The sequence below is a fragment of the Dinoponera quadriceps genome, unplaced genomic scaffold, assembly GCF_001313825.1.
Source record: "Dinoponera quadriceps isolate SergipeBrazil2010 unplaced genomic scaffold, ASM131382v1 scaffold1850, whole genome shotgun sequence".
In the NCBI taxonomy this organism is placed as follows: Eukaryota; Metazoa; Arthropoda; class Insecta; order Hymenoptera; family Formicidae; genus Dinoponera; species Dinoponera quadriceps.
In genome coordinates, this window is record NW_014556042.1 from 1,392,152 (window position 1) to 1,404,691 (window position 12,540).

The 12,540-nt window shown below is 42.9% G+C and overlaps 1 protein-coding gene across 11 annotated transcripts; it reads right to left on the reverse strand.

Annotated features, from left to right (window-relative positions):
- Positions 1-172: 172 nt before the first annotated feature.
- LOC106746489 (annexin B11-like) lies at positions 173-10,781 on the reverse strand. Of its 11 annotated transcripts, XM_014623131.1 has the most exons (10): positions 10,538-10,781; positions 9,932-10,069; positions 3,553-3,608; positions 2,790-3,425; positions 2,464-2,640; positions 2,175-2,379; positions 1,936-2,088; positions 1,447-1,620; positions 1,179-1,360; positions 173-1,095 (listed from the first exon to the last, which is right to left on the reverse strand). In XM_014623131.1, the coding sequence occupies exons 3-10, from the start codon at positions 3,568-3,570 to the stop codon at positions 1,045-1,047; spliced, it is 1,596 nt and encodes a 531-aa protein (XP_014478617.1). In that variant the 5' UTR covers positions 3,571-3,608; positions 9,932-10,069; positions 10,538-10,781; the 3' UTR covers positions 173-1,044. The 11 variants fall into 11 exon arrangements, with proteins under 11 accessions (XP_014478617.1, XP_014478618.1, XP_014478615.1 ...); XM_014623132.1 differs by lacking the exon at positions 9,932-10,069; XM_014623129.1 differs by lacking the exon at positions 10,538-10,781 and having other exon boundaries at positions 9,932-10,196.
- Positions 10,782-12,540: the final 1,759 nt, after the last annotated feature.

Here is a 12,540-nt window from a genome sequence, read left to right on the forward strand (position 1 = left end):
GTACATCCGTATGAAATAATATAATATATAGCAATATAGTACACGAATATAGATTCGTTTTCTCGAAGTTTCGTAAATATTTTTATATCTGCAGAAAAATACTTATATACTTGTGTTTCGCTTGCATTACAGAATATAATTTCCAGATCTATGTAATATATATTTCTTATAATATCACCGTAATACCATGATAAAAAATAGTCGAGAGATAGCCAGCGGTAGGAAGACAGCTGGCAGATCGTTACAAGATTCTTACAAAGCAAATACATTCGTATTGACAATAGTACTTCAAAAATTTTACTCACTTCCGTTATTGTCTCAGATATAAAAGTGTTTACAGTAAATCGGAATATTCAATTAAAATAATCCAAACAGTACTTGACTCGGCTTCCGAGTTAGCGGTGTCTTTCACAGATTTGTTTCATGAACATTTTATCTATAACACGGAATTCTAAAAGATCAATCCAAGCAATAGCTAGCATAAATGTGTCTGTGTCAAGTAATTAACTCAGAGATTCTCTAAAACCATTGGAAATTCCCATGAATGATTATTAGCTATGTTTTCGCAAAATTCTTATTTTACATATATCGCAATATGTAAAAAACGTCGGAAGATTTGTAAAGACATTAATTATTTTCATTGTATATACGCGAGCTGAAATTTCTTCGTGTAAGTCTGTGTGTATAAAAATCAATCACATGTGTGGTACAGAATATACGATTGTCATCGATGCAACTGTAATGGCTTCTGCTTACAGGATGTGGCAAACGCTTGCTGCGCGGCGGGAAGTTCACGTGGTAGCCAATCAACATGCCATTCTTCGGTAAGAATTAAAAATTTATTGTCCACCGCATGAACTTCCGCCGCGCGGCAAGTGTTTCCGCGTCCTGTGGACAGAAGCCATTACAGAATGGAAGTAAAATAGCATTCAATCTTTAATCGTGTACATTCACTGTACACTTTCGAGAACTGATGTTTCCCATTTTCTCATAAACGAACGATAAATGCAACGAAGTGAGCTTCTTGCGATCGTAAAAAATGTTTTAGGAAACTAATGCCAATAAGCATTTTTTGTAGTGCCCTGAACAGTCACCCTAAAAGGAGGAAGAATTAAATTTGTACATAAGTACATCACTACGATACATATCCCGTGTTTTAATGTGTTTGGTATACTTACAGAAATGAAATCTTCCAACGATTCTCCGTACTGTTGCACAAACGCGCACTTTATCTCACCCATATCCACTTCGCAGCGTGTCACAACCAGTCGGATGAGACGGCTGTCGTCCGTGCCGAGGCCTTTCATGCTCTTGTACAATTGTTCCGCGAAGAAACCAGCTCTGTTCTTGACGCACTTCACTGTTCGAACGACACAGATAGTTTTATCGAGGAGAGCCCGACAACACCAGTCTCACCGTATCCCGTAAAGTTTATGATACACTTACCGATCGCGAGTAGACCCTTCTTGATATCGCCCGAAAACTCATTCTCGATCGCATTCTCGATGTCGTGGCCTGTTATGTTCTGATACTCCGCGAATATCTGCTGCAACTGCGGCATGCTTCTTTGGACGAGGATCGCGTTGAAGGTGGACTCATCCGTGCCGAAACGAAGTTCCCCTGTACAAATATTAATATTTGTAGAAAATTAAGAAGACTCGGAAAACACGCGCTATAGCGGTAACTCGATTATCTAGAAGTAGTCTTAAAGTTTAGGAGAAGAATCCGTTTTTCCGTATCTCTTCGGTTTCTGTCCCGAGGGTGGGAAGATTCGTTTAGAAAAATTCACGTGCGTCCGGTTAAAACCTACCAGGTTTACCTATTCTTTTTTTTCTCCCGTAAAGAAATAAGAAGCCAAAGAGATCCGCGGAAAAATTTGGAAAAAAAGTGGCTTTCTTTCCCAAAACTTTGAAAACCATATCCAGAAGTAATTACCAGCTTGTAAAAGTTGTCTGGCATCTTCCGCCGCGGCAGCGTGGTCCACGTCGAACGCCTCGTCTCTGTTGGCACAGCACAATGACACCATCAAGCGCTTGAAGTTGCCGGACGTATCGGAAATCAAATCGTCCTCCAATGTTCTTCTGTACACTGCAATTGTTAAATACATGGGTAAATATGTACAGCGACACTGATACCCTTTTCAATGCGATTCCGACACTATTCAGTTAACTTACTCGCTTCGTATGCCTGCTTAATAATGGATATTTCATGATTCGACATGGTGCACAACACCTCGATGAGCACCGTTTCGTCGGTGCCGATACCGGACATCGCGTCGTGGAGTTCTTTGGCATAATACTGAGGTAGCGGCATCATCAGAGCAAGAACGAGTTTCTCAAAGTTCCCGGATAGTTCCGATTTCAAGTCCTTTATAAGATCCTATTCGACAGAGGCGCAATAACAATGTAATACAATATTATTCTTGATTTCGAAGAGACATACTCGAAGAGACTGAGTTACTACCTTTCCGTAAAGGGTCTTAAATTGCGACTCGATCTCTTGACGCTGCAAATTGCTGCGATTGGCGAGAACGTGAATGATGGTCTTCTCATCGGTACCAAATCCCTTCATGGCTTTCCTTAACGCTTCCGCGTCCGCTCTGGCATCGAAGTCGTCGTAAGCCACGACAGTGGGGGAGATCTGTAACAAGATTTACAAATTCTTAACCACCAGAAACCACCAAAAGGAGGACGCCGAATCATCGTTTCAACACCTGCACACAAGAAACGTTTAATATCTCGCATTCACACCTGTCTCTTCAAAGCCTTAGAAACTGCTATTAATCTCACCTTAGGCGCAAACCGGGGGGCTGGGGTGGTGCCATGTGGAGCAGCAGTAGGTGGATTAGCGCCGTAAGGATAATTAGAGCGTACCCCCTGCCCCCCAGAATAGTTTCCGCCTTGATACGGGATTGAACTACTTGCGTGTGTATTTGGTCCTTGAGGATATAGGGAAGTTCTTTTGTTAAAGCATTCTGCAGCCTCTGATGTTTGTTGTAGATTAGGATATGTGTTGCGGCTCTGTTGTTGTGGGTAAGATGGTTGACTTGCCCGTTGGCTGGGACTGGGTGGATAAACGTTGGATGGATAGGCACTGGATGGGTAACACGGCATGGACTGAGCTGGATACGGCACTTGTTGCGCCAAATAAGTCTTGTGTAATGGTGAGCTGCTCGGAGTAGGATGCATGGCTTGAGTCGGATAAGGAGCGGAGATCTGGCCGTACGGTTGTGGCATGCCGAAGGACGTTGTCGGATGAGGAGAGGAGGTCTGACCATACGGTTGTGGCATGCCAAAGGACATTGGCGGTGCATTCGTGAAACCGGTTTGGGGATAAGACGGAGCACTAGGGGCAGAGGGTGCACCAGGTGGGGCTCCAAATGACGTTGGTGGTCGTGCTCGTCCCGAAAATTGAACAGGTGGCCCCTTGGATATATCAAGGTATAAATCAAGAAATGTATACAGACATTGTGTGCGCAAGCTTCACACTCGAAAGTTCTATCGCCTTCTAGTTCCTTCAATGCTTCAGTAGTAATAAGCTGAGGATACTCACTTGGTAACCGTAACTCATTTTGCCTGTTCAAGCGTCGAAACTACCAGAGGAAGAATCTGCAACGCACGAGGACACGAGATTATAGACTTCCTCAATTCAAGCTGTGTCATGGAATTGCTGCGACACACATTATACGTTACTACTAGATAACCGACGTGTTTGACAGTGTGTGATATGATACGTGAAGCGTTATTGAAACAGAATGATAAATGATGCAGTCGTAATTTATTCACGGGAGGTAAGGTTGGCATATTTTGAAAAGCACAAAGTAACATATGGAGCCAATAGAGAGAGAGTAACGTGAGGTGTAACACATCCATCTATGTTACCGAAATTTATGTATTTGCCACCACTTTTCCCGCACAATTTGAACGAACTTCTCTCTTAATGACTCTCAAATCCCACAGTAAAACACCTCAAACACAGATATGGTATAGCGGCGTGGGACAGGTGTATGCAAATGAAAGATCACTCTAACAAAAAGTAGGTCACGTGGCAGCCCTAGTGACAACGATTATGTCGGTCACGCGTGTCGCGAGAGTTGAGATATCCACCTCGAGAAAAGGAAGCCGCGGACGATCGGTGACGCCCAATGAACGTGCGGACGAGTCCTCTTACTGTTACGAAACACCGACAAACACTGCGGGTAAACAGCGAGTCACGCCGGATTTTATAAACCGATGTCACCTATTTTTCACGCTCACCCTGTGGGACCTGCGTTCGTCGAATTTTGTTACGAGATCGCTGACTTCTGCGTCGTGACGCGCGTCACGTCATGAAACAAACGTCTTTGATGACTGTCCTGCGAGACGAACGCGAACGAGCGCCAAACAACAGGAGCGCGGCCGGTAGTGGAAAGGAGATACTGGTTTCCCAGCCTCCGGTCGGTTCAGACGTCATGAAAACCCGGGAAAACCCGTCAAAATGGTCCTCAGTGACGTAGCGTGACATGTGTACCAGATCGCGAAGTGGAGTGGCGGTCGAAACTAGTACTGTCAATTTCAGCTACCCGAATCTTTCAATAACAATTCTGATGGAAATATTTTGCTGCAAGTACCATAGAATTTATGAAAATCTCTCTCAATTGACTTCATTTCTTTTTATTTCAAAATTGCTTAACTTTAAAAAAAGAACTTTAAAAAGAGAAATTGCTAAAAAATCGATGAAATTTTTCACTGAAAAATTGCTGAAATATCGGTGAAATTAATTTTTTTACAGAAATATCGACAAAACGATAATAAAATGGGGCTTTAATCGAGGGAAATTTTCAAATGTACTTCAGCAATTTTGCAATAAAATATTTCCATCGGGATAAGTGTACGGCTAATTTAAAACGTCATTATTATCTGTTGTCGTTAGATAAATCAATAATTTATAAAGTCTGAAATTAGCCGTATATTGAAAGATTCAGAATATCCGGGAAATTATTCACGTTTCATGCTGACCTATGATACGAAGAAGAACCTCGAGTTTCATTGCAACGATTCCCTATTCGACACCACGTATCGATATCGAACGTCGGCAACTTCGCGCGAGTAATCGTTTGAAGTAGAAAGAGGGCTTGTATATAGCCGATATTGTCGTTTCACTTCTGAAAATTACGGTATTATTAGCGTCGTGTTATTATTAGGAACTGTACAGCTTTACTTTTCGCAATTGGACGCTCCGTTTAAAAACGGCTCGATGTTTCAGCTTTAATGTTGCTCACCTTGTAAGTTACGCTGTTAACGCGTGACTGATACATATTAATGACTTGAGAAAATTCGCAATTATGTTAATGACTAGATGCAAACACGCGATGTTTTCCACGCGTACACTAGTAATACACAAAGCGGCCTGATTTTCATCACGAACGGTCACTACACGCGGTCCCCTGCAAGAGCTTCTTCGAAAGTGTTTTGTAGAAGTTACCCGTGATTCAATTACATCGGGGTGTACCGTGCAATTTTGCGTGCTGCACGTAACAAAGAGATAAACGTATCGATACGACGCGAGAAATTAAGGAGGTTTAAACGGTTTGACTAAGTATAAGATAAATCTATAATATATAAAGCAAGTCCTAGCATAAGGAGAACATCGAAATATCTCCTTTATTTTTAATAATATGAGAAACGTTTAGAGCACAACTTGAATAGTTTCAAAGGAGGAATACCGTGAAAGGAAAACTTTCTTGCGTTTGTTTTCTTCGATTATTTTAAGGTCCCCATATTTAGACCCTCAAAATATTTAGATGTTCTCCTTACGCTGAGACATCTTGTGTACATGATATAAAAATTAATTGAACTAACAATGTGCAACAGGTTTTAATAATCTTTACCGTATCGTTTCCGAGATATTTAATTATAAACTTGTATATGTGCAAGTTGGAAGTTTAAAAAACTTTTTGTAATATATATTATAATGTTAAAGATTAATATACAGATAATTATAGAAAAATTTCAGAATTATTGACCGTTTTGGAAATACAGCGGTAGAAATTTATAATTTATAGTAATGTTCTCAAGATACACAAATGTGTAAGCAGATATTTAAACATTTATATATACTTTTTTCTATTACCTGTGTATCCGTATTAGATAAATTGATGCTTGAATACAGCATTAATAAGAAAAATAAAAAAATAATATTTTCGTATTTATAATATCGTATATTAATATTATATATTTATACATATATTTATACCTCAGCTACGTTTCAAACTAACATTTATTACTTAGTTAATGAAACATATAGAAACGAAATTTTGCTTGATAAATGGTAAATTTATGAAAGGCCCCCTTGATGCGCTACTGGAAATTTTTACATTTAGTGTTAGAACTTCTTTAGTATTAGAATCGAAAAGCGAACATACAGCGGATCAGCCTGTACAGGCACAATGAGGTGATATATTACGTAACGCTTAATCGGACGAGGAAACACGTGCGGTTTCCGAGGGACTGAGGTGAAGAAAGCAGAAGAAACGAGAGCCGTGAGCAATCTTCAAAATAATTTATTAAAAATGTCGCATGTGTGTTCGACACCTCGAGTCGGTGATCGTTAATGGTACAATTAGTAACTATATGCATGTCGCGTGAGCATGTCTTCGGAGGATCAATCAGGGTTCTTTATGTCTGACAGAGGGTGACAGATGACGCGGGGAGGGGAGGGGGAGGAGGAGGGTGATATCGATCGTTATTGTTCTTAATTTATTGTGGGATAATTAAATGGCGCGTGTGGTCGTCGCGGAGCTATCGAAGTGTGGCGACACGACACGAAATCGCGCGCGCGTCTATAAATGCAGTCTCGGCAGACTCGCAACAGGACAGGAATCCGTCCGGCGAATGCAAATTCGCGTCTGCATCGTCGTACAATTGTCGACCAACGACGCTAACGCTAAGACCGTCGGTGACGTCGCACGATGCTCTCGGTTTTTCAGAGAGATAGTCGGTGATTCTGTCCACGAATAACGCATGACGCATATACTGGCGTGATGATGATTCATGCATGGGTCATTACCTCTTCCGGATCGATCGCACGTCAATCCAATTTAATGCGAACGCCTGCCTGATCGCGTAATGAATCTCAATTTAGCGCTCTAACGCGAATTTTCTTATTTATCCGCGATGACTGGGAAAACTACGACGAATGACGTGGAAAAGTATTCTGCGAAATTGAAAATTGATCCTTTATGCTTTCATGGAAACGTGAAACATTTCAATTTTAATTTTCCGCGTATCTTCATTCGTTTTAATTCGACTTTTCGAAAGGAGCCGCTTTTAAATAAAGAAATATGAAACCGTTGTTCTAAAAAATTTATAGTTTCAAAAGCTCGGGAAATCCGATTTTTTTTCAAATTCTCCACATATTTTTTTGGTTTCCTTCCGAGGAAAAAAGTTACTTTTTTAAATTATGCAAAAATGTAGATAGATCTGTAGATAAACTCTGTAGGTAGGCTGAAATTTTATTAATCATCATCTCCTCCATTTTATTCGGCTTTATTATCCAAATGAAATGTATTAGCCGCTAACGTTTTGTACCGTATTTAAAAAATAATGAATCTTTTGCTGTTCTCGGCGTTCCAACGTGACGTTCATGCCGTTGCGTTCAAAGCGCCGACGTCTCTCACACCGCGGTTCGTGTCGTCGCCTTCAAATGGAGCGATTGCGAGTAAATATGTCGTGTGCGTTTATGCGTGTCCTGTGGTAAGATCGTGTGCGTGCGTGCGTGTGTGCCTTTATGTTATTGTCAGACTTCTTCCTGACTTCGCGTTCACCATAATCTAATCTTTAGACAACGACCGAGAGGCACGACGGACGCATCTGTTTTATCACGGGAAAAACGATATAATATATATTAATACAAGTAAAATGTATATACACACATAACCAGACATATATATATATATATATATATATTATATATATTATATATTATATATATTATATTATATATATATATAATACATTGATGAAAACAATATGTATAGTTGTATATATTTCGATAGAAACGCTTTGCAGGATGCCTCGCTTCTTTTGTAGAAATTTATCCCCAGAGGGACGAATCGTACAAATGCTCTTTCCACTCACTGCAGTCAACGTATAATTCATTTTGAAACACTTCACATTCCTTTTATTGTTATCTCATTTTTCCTCAATATCGCCGTACAACCGGTCGTGTCTGTCGCGAAAGAGCTTCGCGGTTCTCTGTAAAGTCAACCACGGTCATCGAGATCCAAATCGGTGCACACGGCCCGAGTCGTTAAAGTTCAGCGCTCGACGAACGGCTTATGCCGTTTTCTCCCTCTTTCTTTCTCCCTCTCTTTCCCTCTTCCTCTCTCGGGTCGGGTGTAAAGAGACGGATCGCGAGATATGATCTCTGTGGGTTTACAGTCGATCGAGTGTGACAGAGTCGACGACGAGCGCAAAATGCGGATTTGATCTCGCGGCCGATCGCTTGTTCGCTCGAAGCGCGCGACGAATCGAGTCACATGTGCGCGATTCGCGAAAGCTCCGAAACTCGCTCGCTCGCTCGAACGGCTCGTCCGCTCCGCTCGTCGCCGCAAAGTGAATCGATCGATCGCGCTGTCGCGGTGCATGTGAAACGTGAACGACGGCGTCGACGGTGACGATCGAAAAGGAAGGCGCTTTCCGATGTTACGAAGTGGCAGTGGATGATGTGAAACTTGAGTTGGTAGAAACAACGAGCTGTGCTTGTCTCTGCGACGCAACAGTGCTAAATAGAGAACAGCCCGGCAGTGGCCCTCTAATTTTGTCGGGCTTTTGGATGCGTTGCCAAGCAGCCGAAAACAAGAGACTCGTGCTTTTCTCCGACGTCGTTTCCCTCTCGCACGTTTAGCGATTGAAAGCGAGTCCTCGGAGTTTCGTGCAATAAAAAAATCTCGTGCTAAATTTCACACATGTCCCAAACGCGTAAATAAATGTTTGCGTTAATTTAACACAAGAACGAATGTGTTGAAAAGTGGCATCAATATTATGTAAAAAATTAACGCAAAATGAATATCCGTGATATATGTTAATCGACATTGAGAAGTGTAAAATGTATTATTTCGACATTTACATATGTTGAACATTGTTTCAACACAAAATATATATCTTGAGATAATAAACACAATATGTTAAATTAAGACGCGGGTGTGTTATAAATTTAACACAAGAATTTCAAAAAGGATCTAACACAAAATGTTCCTTGCCGTTCATACATGGAATTTTACGAATTTACGTGAATTCGTAAGAATAAAAGGAATACAAATTAAAGAGGCTTCCATGCCGGATTTGATTACGTATGTTACAATTATTTTCTGAGATCACATTTTTGAGATACGAGCTGTAAACTTCGCGCTGCAAGCTACCTTGCGTCCGGCCCGCTTATGCTTACACGGTGCTTCGTCGGGCGTACAACCCAGGCATCCCGCGCAACAACCCGTCTGCATCTACTTATGGAGCGTCGTTTACATGGCCCAAAAATGTACCGTACATAAAGCTACCGCACATAAATTTTTCGTTCAAAACATTTTCTTATATGGCTCGTGATATTTTCAAGATATTTCGTCTACTACCAATTTTATCGAGCTACTTCCGAGCGGCTGTTCCAACCTCTAACACGTCCAAGAAGGCACATATAATTTTTCTTATTTTTCTTTTTAACATATTTCTTATTTTCAGCTGCCTTACAACGCATCTTCAAACCTATCGACATCGGTGAGAGACATTTTCAAAGGTTTCCCTGTGAGTTAACGATGTCGTATGCATCATATCGACGAATAGTTCGTGCTCGGGCGCCTCTCGGGGCCCATATTACTCGGATGAATTCGGATCTCGATACTATCGAACGTGACTTCTATACGTTTAATCGCACTGGTAGCGTCAACAATTGAACTTACCGAGATCACGTCGGCTTTAGTTTCTGCTAACGGTGTTCCGTGGCCCGTGAACGGTATTTGTCGGTACTCTTGATTAGAACGGCAAATTGATGCGATATAGTACAGCCCCGGACAGTCGGGAGCTCAGCTGTCTATCAGCTGTCGGAAATTGTAGCCCAGTCAATTTGTAACTACGGTCGTCGCACAGGCGCTGTGTATATTTCGCGCGATGTTCTTTAATGAAGAGACCGACGAATGTAGTTATCCGCGGGCAGCCGCAGTGCGAGTCAATCGCAGTGTGGCTTCTGATTACGCTTCTTAGAAAATAGCGGAACAACAACGCAACGGACACGTGTCGCCTCCTGAGCGGCGTAATTAAATTTTCCCCGAGTGAAATTCCATTCGAAAACTCGAAGTAGCAATCGAGAGTCGTTCAAATTCGAGCGACTGTTCACTCGTGTAAAGTGAATTCTCCACTTCGATTCGCCGAGTGAGTATCTTCATTCGAAATTGAAGAGTGAATCCGACTGAGCGCTCCATCGTCGTAGGAACGAGTTCGCTCTGATCGATTGAAACATTCACTCGTATGGATTAATAATTCGCTTTAAATCCGAGTGAAATACTCACTTTTGTGGTCGCGGGTGGCAGTTTGTTCACGATCAGCTTCGAGTGTATTTCCATTCGTATGAGATTTCACTCCGTGTAAAATTTAGAGAGCGCGGGGTTTTACGTGTGCATACAATCACGCGAGTTCTCCGTCTCGTTGCAACCGGTTCGTTTACATAATAATCGCGGCGCATGGATGATGCACGAGATAACGCACCACGTGGTTGACACGCGATTCGGTTGCCCGGTCGGGTTGCGTAACCCGAGCTGCGCCGATGTGACGGTTCTCTTCGGGTTCGGTTCTCGTCTCGTTTTTGACAGTACGCCTCTCCTTCGCTCGCGTAACGGCCTCGGCAAGGAATTTCGAGTAATAACGAGGGCGACCACCACTCGCACGGTATTACAACGGTAAGTTGTTTCTTATTTCGTTGGAATAATGGCTAAATAATCGTCACCGAAATTTCTCGAGAGCGTTTAACCAATGACGAAGAGCGAAGGAAAGTCGCGGGTGTGCCGTGGCGAATAAAAGTTCACGATATTTCCGACCTCTCGAAACACACGGGTGTTTCAGAGAATTCTTTTCCCCGAATAATAACAATTTTATTATTCGAGAAAAATCTAATAACATGATTCTCTCTCGTCACGTACATCGTCACTGCGCATCTGATGATTTCATCGTGACTCTTTTTGAAACATCGATGAATATCGTAAAGCTCCACCCTTTACCGGGCACGAGAGTGACTCAAAGCCGAGAGTAAATAGCGCAAACGAAGTTTCTCAGAGATATACGTGCGCTTCGGTCGTTATTATAGGCGTACGACATGTTCGACGGTCGACAGTTTGATCGCGATTCGTTTGTATTCCTCACAATCGCAGTCGCGGATATGGATCTTACATCGTTAATAGAGAGTTTACGCCTAAAAATCGTCTACATAGTTAACTTTACTGGCTTACATCGTCATCTAGTATCGCTTGAATTCGCTTTACGGTTATGCCTATTTACAGTCGAAACACGAGTGAGCCGAGAGAATTGGCCGATAATCGAAAAATTCGCCTCGCCGGCGAGCACGCCAATTATTTACATAACGATCGATATTTACATGTAGCACAGTAGGCAAAGGAGGAGCGTTTGCGCGTTCCAATTTCCTTCGGGGCGATTTTACGCGAGCAGGTGAAACGCTTGCCGCTTTCTCTCTCTCTCGGAATTTCCTCTTGAGTAAAATTCCACTCGAACGGCAGAGTGACCTCTCTCTCTCTCTCACTCTCGCGCAGAGTGAATTCCTCCATTCTGAACCGGCGAGCGAATATTTTGCGCTCGAAATTGAAGAGTGTACCTGACACGTATCCCACCGTTGCTGGAACGAATTCACTCTGACCGGCTGAAACGTTCGCTCGCACGGATCAAGATTCACTCTCTAGATTTTGCACCCCCCCCCCCCTCGAACATTCACCCTCGCGATTCCGAGTGGCAGTGCTTTCATTATCGCTTCCGGTGAATCTTGATGCGTCTTCTCGATGCGAGATCTCACTCCGAGAAACTTCGAGAGTACAATGCGCGCTCTCTCACGCCGAACGTGTCGATGCAGCCGAATGAACGAAGGCGCGATCCCGATGGGAATTCGATATCATCAACAGAAACAACGGATCCGCGGCTTTGCGAGGCAGGTACTTTTCGTCTTTGGGCGAAGCCCAGGCAGGCCCGGTGGAGGACGCGGGTGCGCAAACGCTCAGTTCATTTCACTGTGGCTGAAGCCGATACGGCGTCCCTCTCGGCTGACGGAATCTTCATCAACTTGGGAGTCGAGGGGTGTCCCTCGTCGTCGTAGCCGGAGGACAACCGTGACTCTCGGGGGGTGGAAAGCACGTGGGAAGTGCATGCGAGGCAGTACGTTCGCGTCCTGGAAGTTCCAGGTTGGAACCCAGACGATGTCGCGTCTACTTTAACGCAGATCAATCTTGCGGATCGTGGAGACTCTCATCCTGAGGATAATTAATCGGCCCGTTTATCTCGCGAGCAGCGGCAA